Source organism: Podarcis erhardii, assembly GCF_964252035.2.
Source record: "Podarcis erhardii genome assembly, chromosome: 4".
NCBI classification, from domain to species: domain Eukaryota; kingdom Metazoa; phylum Chordata; class Lepidosauria; order Squamata; family Lacertidae; genus Podarcis; species Podarcis erhardii.
In genome coordinates, this window is record NC_138508.1 from 3,323,627 (window position 1) to 3,348,271 (window position 24,645).

Genomic DNA, 24,645 nt, shown 5'->3' on the forward strand with positions numbered 1-24,645 from the left:
AACCATGGAGGAGGACAATTTGGGGTCGGTCAGTCAAATCCACCAGTTACCTCATTCAGCCCACATTTTACCAGCTTCCTCACATAAATGTCGCAGAGGACTTTGTCAAAAGCCTTACTGAAATTGAGATGCAGTATTTTCACAGCAGTCCCCTGATCAACAAAGTTTGTAACTGCATCCAAAAAAAGAAATGAAAAAGAGAGATTTATCGGGCTTAACTTGTTTTTGAGAAAGCCCTGCTTTCAACCTGTCTGTTTATGTTGTGAAGCACTATTAAATCCTCAGATGATAGGCACATAATTTTTTTAAAATGATGATAATAAGAAGGATATTGTCAAGCTGGAACATGTGCAGATGAAGGCGATCAAGATGGTGTTATTATATTTATTTCATTTCTATAGCGCCCTATAGCAGGGGTGCCAACTTGAATAAAATATAGGAGGGGTTTAGTAAGCCTCGCCTCAGTTAAACAGTCAGAGGATGCGGTGCAAGCATGCCATTTGAATGGCTGTTCCTATGAACTGGGGGGGTGGACCCCTCAAATATCTTTTTGGGGGGCAAAGACCCCTTAGACTCTAAGAGCTGGCTCCCATTCCCTACACTCACAGGTCACAGGACGGTTACAACATAAAATCACACAATGAAAACACAAAACACACAGCCCAAAACCTGTAACCCCCACCTCCCCACCACATTTAAATAGGGCATTAGATGTCAATCAGCCAAAGGCCTGTTTAAACTGGTGTGTGTTTCCCTAGCACTGAAAGTTGTATAATGAAGGGTTTTCCACTCTTCGTTTGAATTCTTTGATGGGAAGTGAGATTGGCGCTCTGACTGAAGCTCTTTCCACAATCCACACACTGATAGGGTTTCTCCCCTGTATGAATTCTTTGATGGGAAGTGAGACTGGAGCTCTGACTGAAGCTCTTTCCACATTCCACACACTGATAGGGTTTCTTCCCTGTATGAATTCTCTGATGGGAAGTGAGATTGGCGCTCTGACTGAAGCTCTTTCCACATTCCAAGCATTGATAGGGTTTCTCCCCTGTATGAATTCTTTGATGGGAAGTGAGACTGGAGCTCTGACTGAAGGTCTTTTCACATTCCACACACTGATAGGGTTTCTTCCCTGTATGAATTCTCTGATGGGAAGTGAGATTGGCGCTCTGACTGAAGCTCTTTCCACATTCCACACACTGATAGGGTTTCTCCCCTGTATGAATTCTTTGATGGGAAGTGAGAGAGGAGCTCTTCATGAAGCTCTTTCCACATTCCACACACTGATAGGGTTTCTCCCCTGTATGAATTCTCTGATGGGAAGTGAGATTGGCGCTCTGACTGAAGCTCTTTCCACATGCCACACACTGATAGGGTTTCTTCCCTGTATGAATTCTCTGATGGGAAGTGAGATTGGCGCTCTGACTGAAGCTCTTTCCACATTCCACACACTGATAGGGTTTCTCCCCTGTATGAATTCTTTGATGGGAAGTGAGATAGGAGCTCTTCATGAAGCTCTTTCCACATTCCACGCACTGATAGGGTTTCTACCCTGTATGAATTACTTGATGGGAAGTGAGACTGTGGCTGTGACAGAAGCTCTTTCCACATTCAAAGCATTGATAGGGTTTCTCCCCTGTATGAATTCTTTGATGGGAAGTGAGAGAGGAGCTCTTCATGAAGCTCTTTCCACATTCCACACACTGATAGGGTTTCTCCCCTGTATGAATTCTCTGATGGGAAGTGAGATTGGAGCTCTGACTGAAGCTCTTTCCACATTCCACACACTGATAGGGTTTCTCCCCTGTATGAATTCTTTGATGGGAAGTGAGAGAGGAGCTCTTCATGAAGCTCTTTCCACATTCCACACACTGATAGGGTTTCTCCCCTGTATGAATTCTCTGATGGTAAGTGAGATGGCCACTCTGACTGAAGCTCTTTCCACATTCCACACACTGATAGGGTTTCTCCCCTGTGTGAATTCTCTGATGCATAGTGAGATTGGAGCTCTTACTGAAGCTCTTTTCACATTCCACGCACTGATAGGGTTTCTCCCCTATATGAATTCTTTGATGGGAAGTGAGAGAGGAGCTCTTCATGAAGCTCTTTCCGCATTCCAAGCACTGATAGGGTTTCTCCCCTGTATGAATTCTTTGATGGGAAGTGAGATGGGTGCTCCGACAGAAGCTTTTTCCACATTCCACACACTGAAATGGTTTCTCTCCTGTATGAATTCTTTGATGAGAAGAGAGAGAAGATCTCTTACTGAAGCTCTTTCCACATTCCTCACAGTTATAGGGTTTCTCTCCTGTATGAATTCTTTGATGGGAAGTGAGATTGGCACTCTGACTGAAGCTCTTTCCACATTCCACACACTGATAGGGTTTCTCCCCTGTATGAATTACTTGATGGGCAGCGAGATGTGAGCTCTTTCTGAAGCTCTTTCCACATTCCACACACTGATAAGGTTTCTCTCCTGTATGAATTCTTTGATGGGAAGTGAGATGGTGGGTCTTACGGAAGCTCTTTCCACATTCCACGCACTGATAGGGTTTCTCCCCTGTATGAATTCTCTGATGGGAACTCAGAGAGAAGCTTGTACTGAAGCTCTTTTCACATTCCAAGCACTGATATGGTTTCTTCCTAATGGCATTTCTTTGATGGGAAGTAGAATGGGAACTTTTTCCACATTCAAGATATTGATACGGCTTCTCCATTTTGTCATGGTCACCCTTGTTCTTGATTTCCAGTCGCTCGCCATCTGCAATGAAGAGAAATGGATTAGAGTCTCAGGGAGAAATTAATGAGGAATAGTTGTTAACATTGGTAATAGAGGCATAATCCAAGTGGTTTAGATGGATGGGTTTACTAAGGGGTTGGGTGCATTTATCCACGGGGTTCAACTGACATCCTTAGGGGAACCTGTGATATATAATTTAATATATATATATTATTTTTATTAATTGCACATATTAGACTTCCGGTCAGTGCCAGCGATTAATGGCGGACTTTTTCCGGAGCTCCGGGAGAAGTTTGCTCCGCGGGTTCGGGTCCTGCCGCTACGGCGAAGCGGGGACCCCTAAAAATTACAGGTGGAGAAGCCTGTAAACAAGGAGGCTTGGCGGGTACCATTACGACCCCTCCGAACTGCGAAAGAGCCTTTTTAAAGGCTCTGGAATGGTGTCGGGGGGAGCGCGGTGCTGAGAGCCGCTACCCAGCCTGTGGAGCGAAGCCGCGTCGCCATTATCAGAGAGCGCTGATTTCTTCCGGCAAATTGATCCTGAAAGCATCTACTTATGAGTAGGATTAAAAGCTTAAATTGGACTTTAAAGAGTAAAGATTCAAAGACTTAAATTGCTTGAAAGTTTAAAAGATTGGCCACCACGGGAAAGGTACAAAAAGGAAGTCTGCCTTACCGCATTGTAGTGAGAAGAAAGCAAATAAACTATTAAACTGAAACCTTTGAGGATTGCATTTGAATAACAAAGCCAATGCCTAAAAGCAAGATACCCTCTCACTTAGCGGGCAGGAGCGGTGAGGGAGAATTGTCATTGAACTATTTAACCTGCATGAAAGGAAAGAATTGAATTTTATCCATTGTCTTCTGTATCCTGGGAACGGACTGCCCTGTAAGAAGGGAGAAAGAACTTTGAACTGTCAAAAGTGAGAGCCTTGAAATAACTGGGAAAGATACAGTGTTGAGGACTTTTACCTGGACTGTTACATATTTGTAACTATTTAAGAAAAAAGTGCTGGAACTGGGGACTTTCTCCTTTTTAGAGAGACGGGCGGGGACTTTGAGACAATATATCTGTTGTAAGAACTGTGAACTGTGAATGCAAGTTGGGAATTCCCCCCTCTAGAGGAGACTTTGTTACATTGTGAGAAACAACTAAGCAACTAGAAGCTGAGCCACTGGAAATTTACTAGTAAAAACAAATCTAGGAGTGTGGGACTGACCTTGGCCTGGCTGATAGTGGCATGGCAGATGGTAAAGGAAAGATAGATCAGGCTCAGGAGAAAAACCTCAGATTCGGCAAAACTTACAGCACTACACAGCCAAGAAGGGCCTCATTGATAGGAGCAGCTGCGGCCTCACAAACAAAACCTAAAGCCATGTCTGCAGAAGATGCTTTGACGAAAGCTCTTGGAAAAATAAACGAATCTCTGGAATTTTTAACGAAACAAGGGACTGATACAAGTAAACAAGTAGCTGAGATCTCAAAAAACTTGATCTGAATACTTCTAGCCTAAAAGAATTGGGAACTCAAGTTACTGCTAATGCTCAGAATATTGGGAAGCTCCTAGAGGAATCAGCTACTACCCGAAAGATTGCTGAGGAGGCAAAGGAGGTTGCAACCGAAATTCAGGGAAAAATACCACCGGTTGTAAAGAAATTGGCGGACCATGATTTATCCTTTGCTATGACAGATCTTCAAAGGAGGGATCATAACTTAAGATTAAGATTTGTCCCAGAAAGTGAACAGGACAACTTGGTGGAATTTATTATAAAAGAATTCTATGACTTTTGGCAAGAAGGCCTGCAGGGGGAGGAAGTTAAGATTGTGAGTGCATTCAGACTTGGAATAAGACAAAAAAAGAACAAGCCAAGAGACTGCTTGATTACTCAAAGGAGGATCAAAGGAGGAAAGAGATAAAATTTCAAATTTGCACTATCAAAATACACTGCAAATTGAGGATTCTTTCGTGGAGATCTTCAAAGATATCCCAAAGCCTATTCTAGATGCAAGAGAGGACTACAAAGATCTGGTTGTACTACTGAAAAAAAGCAGAATCTTCTTTAGGTGGGAATTCCCCCAAGGCCTATCTTTCAAATACAGAGGAAAGAAAGTTAGACTAAGGACACTGAGTGACAAAGACAAATTCTTGAGAGATCACGAAGAAGACTTAGTGAAGGAAGCAGAACTTGGAGAAGAGCCAACAATACCAGGAAAAGGAATATTGGACTTGGCAAATTTATCATTTGGACTACAGCCACCAACAGAAGAAGAGCAACAATTGGGAGCAGTAGGAGGAGTAAGTAAATAATCCCATCATGGCCCTGCGACTATTGAGCTGGAACTGTAATGGACTCAATATTCCTCGGAAGAGGAAGAACGTTTTTCATATTCTACAGAAACAACAATTGGACTTGATTTGCCTGCAAGAGACACATGTGACAAGAACACATAGAAAACTACTTATCAATAAAAAACTAGGACATGAATTTATTTCATCTGACAGAGTGAAAAAAAGAGGAGTGGTTATATATGTGAAGGATAGATTGATGCCGAAACAAATATTTAAAGATGAACAAGGAAGATATCTGGCAATTGAAATCCAAGTACAAGGCCAGAAATTTTTGATTCTAGGAATCTACGCACCAAATGAAGGCAAATCTGAATTTTTTAAAAAGCTGCATGAGATTTTGCTGGACTACATGGATTCAAATATAATTTTGATGGGAGATATGAATGGAGTTGTCTCTACAAACATGGACAAAGCACAAAGACAAGTAATTTCTAAAGACGGAAGGCTACCAAAAACTTTCTTTGAAATGACTGACAATATGGACTTAGTCGATATTTGGAGATTAAAAAATCCTCTTGAAAGAGAAGGAACCTTCTTTTCTGAAGCCAAAATGACCTGGACTAGAATTGACCAAATATGGGTTACTAGAGGACTGGCATCAAAGATTAAAAAAGTGGAAATCTGCCCAAAGACTTGCTCCGACCATAACGCCATGAAGATGGAGATGAACCAAACAACAGCTGGCACTTTCAGTTGTAGGATGAATGACTCATTATTCAGAGATAAAGAATTTTGTAAAAAGGCCCAAAAAACACTAAGAGACTATTTTGAAATTAACATGAGATCTAATGTGGAAAAAAGAGTAATCTGGGACGCAAGCAAAGCGGTTATGAGAGGTTTCTTGATACAACAAAATGCAATAAAGAAGAAAAGCCAAAACGAGAAAAAGGATAAGATATTAGAAAAAATTAAAGAAGGAGAAAAGAAATTGAGATCAAAACCAAAGTCTCAGGAGATCTTGAGAGAAATTAAATTATACCAAATGCAATATATGGAACTGATGAACCAAGAAATAGAATGGAAAATTAAACAAATGAGACAGAAAACGTTTGAATCTGCTGATAAATGCGGGAAATTTTTGGCTTGGCAATTGAAGAAGAGACAAAAACTAAATACAGTGACAAATTTAGAAGTGGATGGAAAGAACATTAACAATCCAACTGAAATTAGAAGCTGCTTCCAGAGATACTTTAAACAATTATATGCACAAGGGCCAGAAAAAGAGATTGATATAGAACAATTCTTGAAGAAAAATGGGATGAAGGAAATTTCATGTCAAGACAAAATGCTTCTGAATCAGAAAATAACTGAACAAGAAATAGAAGATGCCATTCAAAACATGAAACTGGGCAAATCTCCGGGACCTGATGGACTGACTTCCAAATATTACAAGGCTTTAAAAGAATGGCTAATACAACCTTTGAAGGAAGTCTGTAATGAAATCTTTGAGGGGAAAGAAGCACCTGATACGTGGAAAGAGGCTTATATCACGCTTATACCGAAGACAGAGACTGAAAAGACCCAACTTAAGAACTACCGTCCAATCTCTTTATTAAATGTGGATTACAAAATTTTTGCTGACATTTTAGCTAAGAGATTGAAAAAAGTTTTGATGGGGGAGATTCATAGGGATCAATCGGGCTTCCTCCCGAGAAGACATCTATCAGATAATGTAAGGAACATAATAGATATTTTGGAAATGTTAGAAGTCAATATAAATACAAAAGCTGTTTTGATATTTGTGGACACGGAGAAAGCCTTTGACAATATTTCTTGGACCTTTATGAAGAAGAATCTCCATGGGATGGGGGTAGGCCAAGGTTTTGAAAACGGTATAGGCACAATTTATTCTGAACAAAAAGCAAAGCTAATTGTTGCAACTTTTGGGAATCAAAGAAACAAGGAGGATGACTATGGGATTGCAGATCTGCAGGGCCAGAGGAAGAGAGAAGCCCCTGGAATAATCAGAATATTGAATCAACAAAGAACAAAGAATGAACAAGTTCAATGGGGACTTCTTTCTGGGGCTGGATTTTGGGAGATTTGTTGTCTTTGGTCAAAAACTGCCTTTGTTTGATTTGGAAGAAAGAAAATATGAGGAGTTGCTGACAGAACTTTATGGAGAAGGGAAGACCAACAAAGAGGACTATAAACAAAATCGGCGGAGAGAGGCTAACTGGGGCCTGAAGGCCTCGGATGTCAGAAATCCGGGCTAAAACTGTTGTTTATCTATTTGGGTAGGGGCAAAGCGGGGGCAGGGGGGAGGGGAATTTGGGGTGGTAAAAACCTGGGATTTGGAACTGAAATATTATGATTTTAGATTTAATATAAAAAAAAAAAAGATGAGTTTGTGGGAGAGAAATTAGGCCGACCTTGGAGAATAGATCCAATATGGGAAAGGGAACATGTAAAATTATGATAAGTTAAAAAGGGGGAAAAGATAAATTGCAAGGAAAGAATTGAATAATTTTTAAGAGATCTAATAAATAATTTGCTGAGCTATGTAGTGAAAATGGAAGGTGGGCAGGGGGGTGCGGGGAAGTCATTGAAAGAAGGAGATGAAAATTTGGTTGTGTTTTGTTTTGTTTTGTGTTTGTTTTATCTTTGTTTTGATTTTTTTTTTATGTAAGTTTGTTTTGTCTTTAAAATTGAAAATTGAATAAAAATTATTAAAAAAAAAAAAAAAAAGCAAAGCTAATTGTAAATAATATTATTACAGAAGAACTTAAGATAGAAAAAGGGACACGTCAGGGGTGCCCAATTTCCCCACTACTTTTTATTTCGGTCCTGGAGGTTTTGCTGAACATGATAAGAAAGGACCAGCTGGTTAAAGGGGTTCAGGTCGGAGCGAGACAATATAAATTGAGAGCATTTGCAGATGATTTGGTACTTACATTGCAAGAGCCGGAATCCAGTACGAAAAGGGTTTTGGAATTAATTCAAGAGTTTGGTCAAGTGGCAGGATTTAAATTAAATAAATTAAAGACTAAGGTATTAGAGAAAAACCTAACAGTAAGAGAGAAGGAGAGGTTTCAGAATGAAACAGGTTTAACAGTGGTTAAGAGTGTAAAATATTTGGGGATTAATATGACAGCTAAAAATATGAACTTATTTAAAGACAATTATGAGAAATGTTGGAACCAAGTGAAAAAAGATTTAGAAATTTGGTCGAACTTGAAGCTTTCTTTGTCTGGAAGAATAGCAGCTATTAAGATGAATGTATTGCCTAGAATGTTATTTTTGTTTCAAACATTGCAAATTGTTGATAAGATGGAGTGTTTTAAGGGATGGCAGCGAGATATTTCTAAATTTATCTGGCAGGGCAAAAAGCCCAGATCTTAACTGATGCAAAGGAAAGGGGGGGGGGATTTGCCCTGCCAGATTTGAAACTTTACTATGAATCAGCAGCTTTCTGCTGGTTGAAGGATTGGCTGCTCCTTAAGAACACAGACATTTTAGATTTGGAAGGTTTCAATAATGTTTCTGGGTGGCATGCATACTTGTGGTATGACAAAGTTAAGGTTCATAAAGGTTTTAAAAATCATATTGTCAGGAAAGCATTGTACAATGTTTGGATCAGATATAAAGACCTACTGGAGAGCAAAACTCCAAGGTGGCTTCCACCAATGGAGGCAAAAGCTGTGAAAAAACTAAATATGGAGTGTATATGGCCGAAATATTGGGAAATTTTAGAACAGGAGGGTAGTAACTTCAAATTGCAGAGTTTTGAGAAATTAAAGGATGAAGTGAGAGATTGGCTCCACTATTACCAAATAATGGAGGTTTATAAGATGGATAAGAAAATTGGCTTCCAGGTGGAGAAATCGAAACTGGAAACAGAATTGTTAGAATCCAATACTAAAAATTTATCAAAAATGTATAACTTGCTGCTGAAATGGAATACGCAGGATGAAACAGTTAAATCAGCTATGATTAAGTGGGCGCAAGATATTGGTCATAACATTATGTTTGCTGACTGGGAAAGGTTGTGGACCACCGGCATGAAATTTACGGCGTGTAACGCCTTGAGAGAAAATATTATGAAAATGTTATATAGGTGGTACATGACCCCAGTCAAGCTTGCAAAAATTTACCACTTGTCAGATAACAAATGTTGGAAGTGTAAAGAAAATGAAGGCTCATTCTTTCACCTCTGGTGGACATGCCCAAGGATTAAGGCTTTCTGGGAAATGATATATAATGAAATGAAAAAGATGTTTAAATACACTTTTCTGAAGAAACCAGAAGCCTTTCTCCCGGGTATGGTCAGCCATGTGGTGTTAAAGAAGGACAGAACTTTGTTTTTGTATGCCACAACAGCAGCAAGGATCCTTATCGCAAAGTATTGGAAGACATCAGATCTACCCACTCTGGAAGAATGGCAGATGAAGATGACAGACTACATGGGACTTGCAGAGATGACGGGCAGAATCCGAGACCAGGAGAAAGAGACAGTGGAAGAAGATTGGAAGAAATTTAAGGACTATCTTAACAAATATTATAAGATTAAAGAATGCTAGATTGACATGGACTTAAAAATATTGGTTTTCAGAGACATTAGAGTAAGAAAAGGAATGGAATCAGTAAGAAACTTTTGGGAAATAAGGGAATGGAGTTGCTGATGGGATAATGAAACTAGAATACAAAACAGTGAGGTATGAGGAAGTCGGGGAAATAAGGTTGAGAAAATAAGTTTTGAAATTATACTTGTTGTTTTTTGTTTGTGTTTGTTTTTATTGTAGTTGTTTTGTATTTGTATGTCCTTATTGGAAAATTTAATAAATATTATTTTAAAAAAAAATTAGTTGCACATATTAGTTGCACATATTTTCCAACATTACAGCTCCAATACCACATAATAAATCTTTGGCTTTGACAGCCTTAGACTTCCTTCAACCCCTTCTAATGGTTTTCTAAATTTCTTTCTGTTTTGCATTTTTGTTACTGTTCTTTTTTTATATATACATACTATTTTTACTATTCTTTTATTATTGTGCATAAAAAGGAATACAAAAACACAGAAAGAAAAATACATAAACACAGAACAATCTGCCATTTCCAGATTTGTCAGTCTTCTTTTTTGTCAACCAAATGCTTATAGAAGGAAAAACAAAAATAGAAAGCCTACTTTAGACAGAAGCTACTTCAACTTCCCTAATGACTCTGAAGTTTGCAGGCAAAAGGGTCGGGGAGTTCAGACCAGAACGATACTTGTTTAAGAATCTGCAACCAGAGGAAGAACATCCACAGAAAAAACAGTAATTTACTGTTGAAGGTTAATGGTGGGAATATTAAAATCCCAGGTGTTGTAAGGGGCACTGTTGAATTCTGTGAAAATATATGAGGTTCATCATAGAGAGCTGTTTTGAATTTAAAAACAGATATTATGATCCCACATGGGCCTTACCAAGAGAGGCCACGATCCCACGATTCTCCTCCATGACGTCCTTATGCAGCGCTCTCTGGTCAGGATCCAGCAACTCCCACTCTTCGTCGGTGAAACAAACAGCAACATCTTCAAAGCACACTGGACCCTAAAAGAAAAGGGGAAATGTCCTCCTCTGAGACAACACTGTTGTTCACCACCACCCCTTGAGCTAGGACATTGTTCCACCCCTTGGCCTCTGTCCCCACAAGGCAGCTTCCCCTGACCTGATCTGGTTCCACAGCCGCTGCTTCCCTTCTGCCCCCATTCAGAGATGGATGAAGAGGTCTAGCCAGTATCCCTGTGTCACCTGCAAGAGAAAAAAGGTAAGGGGGAGGCCCAGAGTGCCTTCTTGTCTCACAGGTGAATCAGTGCATCTCAAACTACACAGGGGCCTTTGAGAAAGTCTGGCCTGCTGAGTGCATTTGGATGTTTGGGTGCATTTCAGATGTTAGTTGTGAAAAATATATCTCCCCACCTCTGGGCTCTTGGTCCCACTATCTCCCCCAACAAAAGATGAAAAGAACCCACAGATGAGTTTCAAAACCATGGTAGATTAGAAAAGCAATGGTTAAAAAATATATAAAATAAACAGGGTTTTTAAAAATTTAATTTGGATTTTTAAAAATTTAAATCTGATTTTTAAAAATGAATTGCTTTTGGAGGAGAAATCTTTCTATTGATAGTTTTCTATTTAAGTAACATTATAGTTCAAAGGCTATTCATAAGGAAATAAGGATTTGTTTTTAATTATGTAGCATGAGCCTTTATATACAATGTCTAAATTTTTTGGTAAATGACTTCCATTAATCCACTCACAATGTCATGCAATTCCAGAGGTTTCTGTAAGAATATTTGGGGCAGTTTTTCTAACATGAAGATATTATCACAGATGTTTGTTTTTGCAGTTCTTAAAAGAGTGAATTTGTGTCCGCAAAAATCATGCCTTTTCTTCACAGGAAAAATGCTATAAAATAAACATACAGAGTTGAGGAGAAAACCTTAATCCCATTCTCCCTTTACAAATTTATATACACAGAATCAACCCTTTACTCTTAAATGCTAAATTCCAAGAAGTTCAATGAATAGATTGTTTGGAGTAGAATAGATCTGCTGAAGTAGCTAAGTGTGAAGCAGTAAAAATGAAAGTGCAACCTTGAGACCAGAATACTCCACAAGTCTTGGGACCTTGAAGTGCTTGCCAGTCAACTAATAAGAGTTCACGGGTTCTAGGCCCTTCTTCCCAGGGCTCAACTGGCACTGTCCAAACAATAAAATCTCTAACTACTGTACGCCAGTTTAAAAACATGGATACATATGCTGTAATGTTATTGTTTTAGTTAAATAAAATATTTAAATTGTTATTAAGGAAATGATTATTTATTTATTTGTCTCCTTCCAATAAAGTACAGCAGAAAAGTTTTTTTTTTGTTTTTGTTTTTATAATAATTTTTTATTAAGTTTTCACAACATAAACATAACAACATAAACATAACAAGAAAAAATAACAATACAACATAGAAAAAAAAAAAAACACAGATCATACAAACTTGAAGACTTCCCCATACCTCTCCTGTTCTGCACCCTTATTTCACAATTCTCTCTAGCAACCCTTCAGTCAATTTTTACATATCACCTCCTTAAAACTTCTTCCCTATGGTTTGTAGTTTACAGCTGTAAATCTTTATTTCTTACCCCTCGACTTCTTTTCAGTCCTTAATTTGACAACAATTCTCAAGATACACTTTAAATTTCTTCCAGTCCTCCTCCACCGCCTCCTTCCTCTGGTCACGGATTCTGCCGGTCATCTCTGCCAGTCCCATATATTCAATCACCTTCGTTTGCCATTCTTCCAGAGTGGGTAGTTCTTGCAACTTCCAATACTTTGCTAGTAGTATTCTTGCTGCTGTAGTAGCGTACATAAAAAAAGTCCTATCCTTCTTTGGTGTAATCAGTAATCTTTGATAAAACTGTAAAAACCACTCCGAAAATTTATTATTCTAAAAATGAAACCTTCATCTGGCTGTAAATATTAAGATTCTACCTGCAAGAATGAGATTTTCGGTAAAAACAAATGATTTGATTCAAATCCATCCTGTTCAAAGCCAAAGGAATATGACCAAATGGAGAGAGAAAAAACTCCTCCCTCCTTACCCTGATGCCGCTTTCTGATGTCCAACAGAGGCCTCTCTGTCTCACAGGAATCCAGGTCCATTTCTGCAAAATGATCATTTTCCTGAAAGACCAACAAGGATTCAAAACAGAGAAAGAATGGTGAGAAATATTACAAAGAGAATGACAAAGACTTGAAGGGTGTGAGATCTCATTCCATGGATGCCTTCCCAGAAAAAGGATGCGCCATTAGGAGACCATTATGGGATGTTCTCCGGCCTGTTTGGAGCCCCTTGGGAGTATCCAGAGGAAAGTCTCTCTCACCTGCTTTCTCTCCTCTGCCTGACTCAGGAGGAAACCTTCAGCCAGGGCCACCACCTGCGAAGTGGTCTCTGCTCCACAGTCCCTCACCCAGCTCTCCATCTCCGGGGGAAGGACAGCCAGGAGCTGCTCCAAGATCACCAGGTCCAGCATCTCAGCTTTCGTGTGCCTTTCTGGCTTCAGCCACTGATGGTCAAGGTGGTAGAGTCGGCTGCAAACCTCTCGGGGTCCTTTGGCCTCCTGGCAGCAGAACTGCCTCAACTGCTGGCTCTGCACCTCTGAGCGGAGGGTGTCCTCCTCACCCATGATCTTCTGCACAGAGTTTTCCCATAACCCCCCACTGCTCCCAGTTTGGATGGCATGGCCTCTTCCTGCTTCAGGGCCAGCTGTGTCTCGCTCATCCATTTGTGCTCTTAGGAAGCCTCTGAGAGATCGGAAGGAACCCTTTGGTCTTCTGCCAAGTTCTGTCTGTCTTAGTGCGAAGCTCTTGCAAATCCTACAAAGGAAATACAGTGTATAAAGTTGTATAAAGTTTACACACCCTCTGCTCTCTCTACTGAGCACCCAAGAATCCTGCAAAATCCCTTTGTTAATAAATACAGTATGGGGGGGAAACATTTTAGATTTTTTTTTAGCAGCAATGCCTAAATTGTTAGGAAACCAGACAATGAGGCAGAAGAGGCTATCAGCACCAACAATAGTGATATAAATCCTCACCGGAAAAATGTTAATCCACCAACTTTCTCAAAGTTGCAGTGAGAACATCCATGGCTGGAGATGTTCTCTGATGTTTCGGTATGCCCTGCCTGCCAAGAATTTGCCTGGGCCGAGGACACAGGTTTTGTGAAAGGCAGAGCAGCATAAAGGAATGAAACAGGGAGTATATATTAATATTCTGCTTTTGAAATTTTGTACAGGTGTTAAATGTGCCATTTTTGTGATCTGGAAGGAAGTGGGTGAAATCTATGCAAAAGAAGAAGAAGAAAGCTAGCGCTATTCTAGGCAGCATCCACTGAAGTCTAGAGTCCAGATCATGGGAAGTCATATTCCTGCTCTATCCTGCCTTGGTGTCATTCTCCCCCCCCCCCCCAATGGGGAGTGGAAGGCCAAATTTATTATGGTTATTCTATCAGATAGCTTCACACACACACACAGCCATTGATGCCCAGGTCCCTGGAGCCTCAGTGAGTAGCAGTGCCCATTTCCGGCTGCTTTGCCAGCACCAATCCCTTTGGGGCAGAGAGGATGTGGTCCTGGGATGCCCTGCTCTGGGTGCGAGGGGATGGCTGCAGTGGCCTCCGTGGGGGGCTGCCCTGGGAGACACTGGGAAACTGGTCCCCAATGCAGCAGCCAGACTCTGGGCTGGGATCCCTCTCTTTATTCCAGGCCTTTCTCTCCCACCCTTTTTTTGGGGGGGGGGGCTAGTGTCCACCTCCTCGTCCAGCTTTGGAAAACCATTTGCACCTGTTTCCTCTCTTGTGCAATGAGGCTGAGCGACGTCACACAGAGTTCAAGTCCCAGGGACTCCTTTGTTTTAAAAGGGGGGATTTCGGGGGAGTCATTGTTTTTCTGAAGGGGGGGCGGAGGGCGAAATGAGTTTGGGATCCTCTGATCTGCAGGAAGGAGGGCGTGGCAGACCTGGCCCCTCCCTGGCAGGACCCTCTTCTCCTCCCTGACTTGGGGTCCCCCCCCCTTGCAGGAGCAGATCAGGCCCCCCAGGCCCCCTCCCCTGCTGCAGCCCTGGGACCCCCACCAGATCCCAGAGAGAGAGAGAGGAGACTCACCAGATCCCAGGAGGGGGCAGGGAGGCAGCCCTTGCAGGAGAGACACAAAGTAACACCCCCCCCTTCCTTGCAGGAAAGGACTGGGGAGGGGGGGGCTTGGCTCTGGAGGACCTGGCCCCCCCTTGCTTCCTGGCCTCTCTAGGAAGGCAGCTCAGTTCCCTTTAACCCTTGCCAAGCCGAGTCCCTCCAGCTCAGCCCTCTCTCGCTTGGCAGAACCTCAGATTCTTATTATTTTTTATGGATTTCGGGGGGGGCAGCTGCCCCCCCGGCTCCGCCCATGCCCAGATATCCTTTTGGGGGTGAGGCTCTTGGCTGGACTCTGAGCATCTCCCTCCCTTGGCCGGAAAGTGGAGGAGCAGCTTGCAGAGAAAAGGACCAATTCTGCAGCTCCAGCTCCAGAGACATAGCAAGGTCAGGGGGTGCCCGGTTTCACACCCCCCCCCCACACACACATACAGAATTTTTTGCATCAGTAAAAGAAGTTACACACACAACTATTTAAAATATTTAGAAATAATTACAAATGAACCGTTTGCTAAGAATCAGATTAAAATACATGTCCACATTCTAAATATCTGGATGGGCTTGCCTAAACACACATTTATTTATTTTTGCAGGCACCAAAAAGAAAAGCGGGGAAAAAAAGTGCAGGCAGGGAGTTCCAAAGTCTACCTCTGTCGCCACACTAAAAATTTGATTTCTCACTGTTACGGAAGGGGGGGGGGCATGTCTTCTTCACCTTCTTCTTCGCTACAATATATCAATTTATTTCCAATTGTCAAAAGGGACTAAAATCTATAAAATTCATAGGAAATCAGCGTGCCAGTTTGCTCAATTACTCTAGGACTCCATCACATCTCCCCTGTCCAGCATAATCCCTCAAGCAAAGCGTCAAGACCTTAATCCTTTCAAATTGTTCTGATCAGCCTTTCCTCCAGACAATGTCAGGTGGCAGACTATGCATATTTGAGACCATTGTCTTTTCATCCCCAGGAAGTGTTTATCTGTGCATATCTCCAGCTCTGCATATTCCCCCCTCCCTCCTCCATATGTTAATCTGTGCAACCCCTACCTTACTGAACTGCTGATCTGTGTAACCCCACCTTTCTGTGATGTATTCATGACGTGTTTTGCACTGTATTCTGGGACATGGAGGGAGTTTCAAAAACTCATGTCACCCCTTTCTCACTGTTCAATCTCGCCTTGAACCTGTTGCGCAATAAACTTGGATCTTCTGCAGTTTGCTCCTGTCTCCGGCTGAGCTCATTTTCCTCCGCAGGGACCCACGGACTTAGTCCGATGAGCTGGGTGGCAGAGCAGCCTCGCACCCAGATTTTTGCCGTAACAGTTGGCGCCCCACGTGGGGCATGCGGTTCTCCCGCGTTGCTGACCGGGGGCCCTGAAATCTTCAGCCGGCACCAGGCCATTTTGCCTGGGAAGATCCTTTGGACCCCCGGCCATCCTCCGGGCGGTAATCGAAAGCCCCAGGAGTTCAGCCGGGGAGCAAAGAGGGATCCAGCCGGCTTATTCATCAATCCGGGGATCATCATAGAAGACATGTGAGTATAAGGAAAAGGAAAAATCCAGTGCACTGGTGGGAAAGGGGTGGAAATCTCCTGGCAACTGAATCTCTGCCCTCCTCCTATCGCTCTTTCTTACCTTTCTCTCGGTCCGGTTAGTGAGAGAGACCGTGGACCACCGCTCGGCCCGAAAGGGGGGCTCTGAGCTCTATCCCTTTCTCTAAACTCTCCAGCCAGCCGCACCAATTGGGAGTCCGAAAGTAAGATGGAGAGAGCCGACTTGAAAGACAGCCGACTCTCCGCAACGGACATCCCAGTTGAAAGCAAGGGGTTGGAGTTCTTTTCCGAACTTCTTTAGCGCCCGGCAAGGGGGCGGGAAGTGGTCTTGCTTTCTGTATCAATCCCAGCCGCACTGGTCGGTGCCACGTAATACGTGTATCGTGCGTGAGCCCGCTTCCAAAAGCAAGGGGGATTTTCGGTTCGAAACTCTATCCAGGGATCACCCGATCTGGCACCGCACGGCGCGGGCGTTCAGTAGGGCCCCTTTTCCTGAGATTGACGATAGGTAGGAGGTTGCCAGGAGGGATAGCCCATGAGGAATTGGGCGGGATCGGCAGAGTGGAAAAGGACCCCAGGTTATTGACTAAGGAAATAGGAAGGAATACCGGATAGCTAGAGCTCTTTAAAAACCCTCTAAGGAAGTTGCCAAGCGACTAAAGACCCCTCTTTACTATAAATCCCGTATTAAGTATATCAATCTCCTAGATATACCAATCCTTACCACCCTTTCTCTTCCCTCTTTCTGTCTAGACACGCGTAAAACATAAAATGGGTACCCAGGCTTCCAAACGCGAGCGGGCTCACTCTGGGAAGAAGGCTTCTAGAAAGCCATCTCAGTCTCAGAAGGACCCTGACTCTCCTCTCCAATTTGTCATCACGTATTGGAAGACGATTCCTGGCCACAAATTATTATCGAAGCAAAATTAGAGAACCTCTGTTCTGAAATCTGGCCTGCCAGCACCGCCTCCGCCAAGCCCGAATTGCGTTGGCCGGCTGGTTAACTGGTGGTGTTTGAAGAGGCAAGGAGGCTCTTAAAACCATGTGGGACCTTCCTACTAATTTCACTTAATGAAGCTAAAGGAAGCAGCCCAACTCCTTGCAATAACCAACTAAAGGATGAGAGTATATATGTTTACATGTTGTCTGTTATGTGTGTTGTGTGTTAATACATATATGAGAATATGTGTGTTTACATGTTGTCTGTTATGTGTGTTGTCTGTTCCTTCTGTCTCTGACAGACTGCCTTTCTTAAGCGCGCATAGTTTAAACTGCAAGCTTGCTTCAAAATTTAATTTTTAAGGAAGCCATGCTGGACCTTATCAGTCCTAAATAAGACAAAATGAGAATGAAAGGTGCAAATGTTTACCCCACCTCGTGCTCTGCCGCAACTTTTCAGATTGTGAGTCTACAGTCTATTTTGGAATGTGAATGTTTCTAATGTTTCTGGAATGTGAATGTTTCTAATGTGAATTAGATGTTTCTGCTGCAAAAGCGTAGGTGAGCACCACTGCTCTCTCAAGCTAAAATGCAGTGTATTTATTTCATGAAGCACATGCCTATGAAAGTATGGTCTTCCTTCTAAGAAAATATCTGAGTCCAGTTTTAACTTTGATTTGGTTGGACAGAAGAGTTATTGTAAGGCTCCTGATATCAGGCCTCTTTTCTTAGAAAATGCCCCCCCTTGTTTCATTCTGTCTCTTTCAGGTTTTTTTTCCTTTTTCTCTTCTTCTGTGCCAGGTAAATTTACTTCCGAGTAAGCTTCCTTTAAAGGAAACTGCAAAAGGGGGGGGCATAGATTAGGCTTAAAATTGTCACTTTTGTATTCCCTTTAAATCAAATCTATGGCTGTTTTGACTATGCTTTATAAGAGATCCTCTCCCTATCTTAAGAAAATGTTCACTTCAATCTTTCTTTAAAGATCATTTGTCTAGGAACTTGCACTCTAAGGAACTTGCACGTCTAAGGAAGTAAACTCAAACTAATCTCAAGATCTGCTAAAGGGTTCTGTATAAAGTTAGGAATTTTTATTTTCCTCTTCCTTAGTACATGATAGGAGCACTGATTGTGCTCTCTTCCCCAGTAGTGCCTGTATACATAAGAATGTGTGTGTAGTACAAATCTTGCTGTGAAATCTTGCTGTGAACCCTATATTTTGGAGGGTTGGACTAGATGACCCCAGGGTCCCTTTCAACTCTCCCAATTTGTGGCTGTGTGGAAGGACATGTGTCCGCAAGCATCGCAGGGTAATTCTTAAATTCTGGTGTGGTGATGGAGTTGAAATTCAGCCTAGCTTTGCTCTCTAGTTTTAAAAGGTGAGAGGTGAAGCTGTGATGTTTTGAAGCACAACTGGTAATATCAAGCATTTGAGTGATTACAGTGTTTATCATTTTGTCTACTATTTAAAAATCAGACAAATACATATGGGCCTTGACCAATCCTGTAAATAAAGGGGCAGGAAAATTTTTGTCTGCAAATGGTAAGGCCGAAAACTTAGAATGTTAAAAAATAATAATAAATAAAATAAAAATTCCTATGAATTCTGACTCTCTGGCCATTTTCCCATATATAAGGGCGCGGCATTGTTCCACGAATGGCCAGAGGGATATTAGCCCTTTCCTGTACATAAAGGAAGCAGTCGCTTTGCTTGGGCTGAAATTGCTAGCTTTTGTTGGTGAATACTTCAATTGCTGAGTTTCTCTCTTTTGTTTTAAATCTAACCCTCTTTTAAAATCTACTCCTTACTCGTCCCTTATTCAAATTCTAATTTTGCCAAAAGATGCAACATTTCAATAGTAAAAAAGATTTGCTGAGACATGAACTCCGCACATGCACAGAGACTAGATCAGCTTAAAAAAAAAAAGATAGGAAAAGGAGAGAGAGAGAGAGGAAGGAGGGGGAACTGGGGGGGGGGAGGTTTATGTAAAAACTTGGAACCATTGAGAGAAATCACCCTTAATGTGTCCCAAGTTTGAAATCTTAACATGCCAAATTCTTTTCACAGGTAAATATCAAAGAATTCCACCTCTCAATGGGATTTAAATCACAGACTTTGTTTGTGTGCATTTTAGGAACAGCATTTCCTGACAGGCTTCTCACATGAAATAATTTTCCCTTTTAACAGGATATGTGAACCCCGATAACAAAGTGTTTGTCCCTTTTTTCTCCCACAACAACTTTCTTTCTGTTCTGTGAAATCCCTGCTGTATTAACTTTCTTTCTGTTCTGTGAAATCCCTGCTGTATTAGTGACTTCCATCTCTTCGTGGCTTTGACACTTTTAAAGTTACAAATAATCTGTTTTCATTTATTTAATCCGTTTTTCCATGATGTCTATGAAGCTAATCGAAGCACAACCAAACATTGTTTGTGGAATGGTATTTGTTTACCTTTTGCCTGAGCATTTCTTATTAATTCTGTCATTTTGGCTAGTTCAAGGTACTTGCACAACTTTAAATTGCCATTCATTTTTTCTTGGTATTAAGTCATTTCCCAGTATTTTGCTGTTAACATTCTAGCCGATATGGTCACATCAAGAAACACTCTTTTATTTTCATTGTTACTTCAGATTTCTTAAAATTCTGTGTCTTAGCATTTATTTATTTTGGTTCCTCATAGGTCATTGTGTGTGTGTGTGTGTGTGTTTTATTATTATTTTAACTGTGTCTTTTAAGTCCACCCTGCCCTTACAGGATATCACTTCTACAAGTGTGTTATTACAGATCCAATGAAAGACTTCGCCACCACAACAGAAGACACCAAAGTTTCAAAGTGATGTCTCTTTCAAAGGATATAGACTGCCGGGGGGAGTGGGGCTGACAAAGGGGGGTGGAGTTGAATTACAAGGACATTTTCTGACTTTTGAACCTCAAGATACATATATAAAATATCCCAATTGTCTCAAGATATGCAACTGATATTTAATTAGTTTGTTTTGTATTATGTGTTATTACGTAGGAATGTTGAAATGTGTCTAACAGTGTGTCATTTCCACAAATGGGGGGGCTATTTTGTGGCTATTTTTGTGTGTAAGTGTTTTATGTCTAATGTCTTATTCCTTACACCCCAGTGGAGGATCCTCATACATTTTATACCCTTTTAACAGATCAGGATATTATGTAGTCCAATGTTTAGACTTAGATAAATTTATTACCATATTTCGTTGTTTCACCTGGCACTCTGCCAACTTCCCTACCCATTTTTAAAAATGTGCTAAAACCCACTTTACCAAGGAGAAGCTTCTAAGATACATGAAGGTGGATATGCTTTGGTTTAGCAGGAATGATCCCTTATACAGTTAAATTGACTTATTTCGACAAGTGCCCCTTTAAGAATGGTTTTCTTTTAACAGATTGGTTTGAAGAGTTGAGAACCATGGGGAAAGATAAATTCAAATTGGACTCAGTTTGAATTGGGCAAGTGTATCCAGGCTGCAATTAGCTTTTGGTCCTTAAAGTGCAAGTGAGCAACTTCCCATGACTGCAAGACCAATAATAAAACCCCCATAGGAAGCCAAGGCAAGGACATTTCCCTCAGGACGTGCCCGAACCTATGGCAGCTGTGGTGAGTGCCAGGCAACATGGTTAATATGAAAGCCCTAAGTGGATTCACCAGGGATTGCCACTACTGTGAGACCACAGAAAAGCTACCTTGACACCTGAGAACACAAAAATGGCGGGGGACAAAGCAAACTGCATTTTTTTTCAGTCAGTAGTGGACCTTCCTGCTAAATGTAAAGCATAGACCACTATTGAACAAAATACAACAGGTGTCCTTTTTGCACTACTATACTTGCAAATGGCCTTAAGAGGCATGATTTGCAAGTCCCCTTCAGGTTTGCACAAACCCACACATCTAGTACGATAGATACAAAGTTATTATTTAGTGCATATCTATATAACATACACATACATTGTCTTGGTCCGTGTTGCTCCCTCCTTTGTTGCCCTGCTCAACCCACCTCCTTTTCCATTAGGGCCTATTCCCACTCACACGGCACCCCTACCTTCACCGAGATTTAGGGTGCGGAGAAAAGATTTGCAAGTTCTTACAGAACTTTAATGCAAATCTATCTCCGAATGGGGGACTGTTACGGAAGGGGGGGGGGCATGTCTTCTTCACCTTCTTCTTCGCTACAATATATCAATTTATTTCCAATTGTCAAAAGGGACTAAAATCTATAAAATTCATAGGAAATCAGCGTGCCAGTTTGCTCAATTACTCTAGGACTCCATCACATCTCCCCTGTCCAGCATAATCCCTCAAGCAAAGCGTCAAGACCTTAATCCTTTCAAATTGTTCTGATCAGCCTTTCCTCCAGACAATGTCAGGTGGCAGACTATGCATATTTGAGACCATTGTCTTTTCATCCCCAGGAAGTGTTTATCTGTGCATATCTCCAGCTCTGCATATTCCCCCCTCCCTCCTCCATATGTTAATCTGTGCAACCCCTACCTTACTGAACTGCTGATCTGTGTAACCCCACCTTTCTGTGATGTATTCATGACGTGTTTTGCACTGTATTCTGGGACATGGAGGGAGTTTCAAAAACTCATGTCACCCCTTTCTCACTGTTCAATCTCGCCTTGAACCTGTTGCGCAATAAACTTGGATCTTCTGCAGTTTGCTCCTGTCTCCGGCTGAGCTCATTTTCCTCCGCAGGGACCCACGGACTTAGTTCGATGAGCTGGGTGGCAGAGCAGCCTCGCACCCAGATTTTTGCCGTAACACTCACAAATTCAGGTGTTTTATGTGGAACCGGTAACTGTGCCAGTTTTCTCAAAGCAGTTGAGTTGGGAATACATGGGGGAAGGCAATCTCTCAAGTAAAGTGATCAGAAGCTGTTAAGAGCCAGCCTAGCCTGAGAAACGTGGCTTTAGGGAATTTTTTGTAAACCAAACTTTTTTTGTTAAGTACCTTTCATCATCCTGAAGCACCAGGACCAACCAAAAATCATTTTAACCACCAAACATAAAGATGCCGTTCCAAAGCAGTGTTGTGGTGCAGAGACAGACAGACAAGTCTTTGGGAGCAGCCAGATTTTTATGTGCCAAACAAAAGCACCATGCATTGCCCTAAAAGTGATCCATGCGACGGTCATCTCCAGGCTTGACTACTGTAATTCGCTCTACGCGGAGCTGCCCTTGAAGCTGTCCCAGAAACTCCAGCGGGTGCAGAATGCTGCAGCGAGGCTCCTCACGGGGTCCCTGCCATGGGAGCATATTCATCCAGTGCTTTTCCAGCTGCACTGGCTCCCGGTGGAGTACAAGGTCAGATTTAAGGTGCTGGTTTTAACCTTCAAAGCCCTTCACGGCCTAGGACCCTCGTACCTACGGGACCGCCTCTCCCGGTCTGCCCCACGGAGAGCCTCAAGGTCCATAAATAGCAACACCCTAGTGGTCCCGGGCCCTAAGGAAGTCAGATTGGCTTCAACCAGAGCCAGGGCCTTTTCAACTCTGGCTCCGGTCTGGTGGAACGCTCTGCCTCATGAGACCAGGGCCCTGCAGGATCTGATTTCTTTCCGCAGGGCCTATAAGACAGAGTTGTTCCGCCTGGCCTTTGGCTTGGAGCCAATTTGATTCCCTCCCTCTCTTTCTTTTTTCCTTTTCTTCTCCTCCTGCGATGAGGCTACTTTTTAATATTTCAATGTTTCAATATTTCCATGTTGTATTTTAATTTTGTTTTAAAGTTGTAATCATTCATCTAAAACTCAACACATGCAAGCAGATTGATGGAATAGTACACATGATTTCCCCATCTCCTTTTTAAAAAAACATTATTTTTCTTTATCTTCATGGTACAGAAGATAAATATTCAGAAAGCAATAGTTACAACAGTGAACAAAAAAAGTAACCTGTCCTGATGGAATTTCAGACTTTCAGCATGTCATGTGTTAAAGTTTCATTTCATTATTCTAAAACAGGCATCCCCAAACTCGGCCCTCCAGATATTTTGGGACTACAATTCCCAGCATCCCAGAGCACGGGTCCCGTTAGCTAGGGATGATGGGAGCTGTAGTCCCAAAACATCTGGAGCGCAGGGTTTGGGGATGCCTGTTCTAAAAGACCACGATGCATTTTCCCGTGAGTGTTGGGTGGATTCCTGCAACAGTCTTAACAATTTATATATTCAACAAACATTTGCCACGTGTTATAAAAGGAAGATGGATTGTGTTCCCCCACCTTCTTGATTTCCCTGGGCAAACAAAATTTAAGATACTTCAATTATGGAGCCCAGAACTGAACACAGTATTCTGGGTGCAGCCTGACCAAGGCAGAATAAATTGGTACTATTCCTGCCCTTGAACTGATTCTGCCTTCTGCCACACTGCAAATGTGATAAGCATCTCCTCAGTTCCTTCATCCAAGTCATTTATAAAGACGTTGAACAACATCGGGCCCAGGACAGAACCCTGCAGCACCCCTCTTGTCACTTTTCCCCAGGATGAGGAGGAACCATGAAGGAGTCCTCTTTGGGTTTGGTCAGTCAAATCCACCTAACAGTTACCTCATTCAGCCAACATTTTACCAGCTTCCTCACATAAATATCACGGGCGACTATTTCCACAGCAGTCCGCTGATCAACAAACTTTCTAACTCCATCCAAAAAGAAAAAAGAAAAAGAGATTTCTCTGGCTTGACGAGTTTTTGAGAAAGCCATGTTTTCAACTTGTGTGTTTATGTTCTGAAACACCGAGAAATCAGATAAAGGGCACATAATTTTTTAAAATGATGATAATAATAAGGATATTGACAAGCCGAAACATATGCAAATGAAGGCGATCAAGATGGCCTTGCTTCATTTATGCATTTATTTAATTTCTATAGCGCCCTATACCTGGGGTGCTAACTTGAATAAAATATAGAAGGGGTTTAGTAAGCCCCTCCTCGCATAATCAATACATGATGTGGGGCATGCATGCCATTTGAATGGCAATGCCTATCAACTGGGGGGGGTGCCCCCCTCAAATATTTTATGAAGAGGCAAAGACCCCTCATCCTCTAAAAGTTGGCTCCTGTTCCCTGCTGTTGCATTCTGAAGGCCAAGGACGGACTGGACCCTGATTAATACAATAGACACGAGGCTTGACCAGCAAGACCCTGGGAGAAAGTGCGCATTCCACTTCCTGGCCCTGGTCGTTTTTGTTAACAAAAGAACTTTAACACTGTGTTTGTAAGGGCATTGCGATACAGTTTAAAAAGGTATGCAAAAATGTAACAGAAAAGGGTGAAAGACTAAAGTTATATTATGTTGAAGGTAAAAATTAGTTTAAAGGAGTTTAAGTATAAGGAGGAAGGATTGGAGACATAACAGAATGAATCTAACAATTAGAAATGAGC

General features: G+C 41.8%; 3 protein-coding genes across 3 annotated transcripts in view; all 3 read right to left on the minus strand.

Moving 5' to 3' along the window:
* Positions 1-14,773, minus strand: part of LOC309340600 (zinc finger and SCAN domain-containing protein 12-like) — a gene marked incomplete at its 3' end in the record, with an annotated part of 98,844 nt that extends 84,071 nt beyond the window's left edge. Inside the window, exon 1 of the mRNA XM_081859485.1 lies at positions 14,731-14,773. The remainder of the gene's footprint in view (positions 1-14,730) is intronic.
* LOC309340939 (uncharacterized protein) overlaps positions 1-24,645 on the minus strand; it is a 178,406-nt gene that overhangs the window by 104,283 nt on the left and 49,478 nt on the right. The gene's annotated exons all lie outside the window — the stretch shown is intronic.
* Positions 1,545-12,728, minus strand: LOC309340602 (uncharacterized protein; the record flags this gene model as incomplete). Its single annotated transcript, XM_081859487.1, has 4 exons — positions 1,545-2,758; positions 10,496-10,622; positions 10,741-10,823; positions 12,668-12,728. The coding sequence occupies 4 exons, from the start codon at positions 12,726-12,728 to the stop codon at positions 1,545-1,547; spliced, it is 1,485 nt and encodes a 494-aa protein (XP_081715613.1).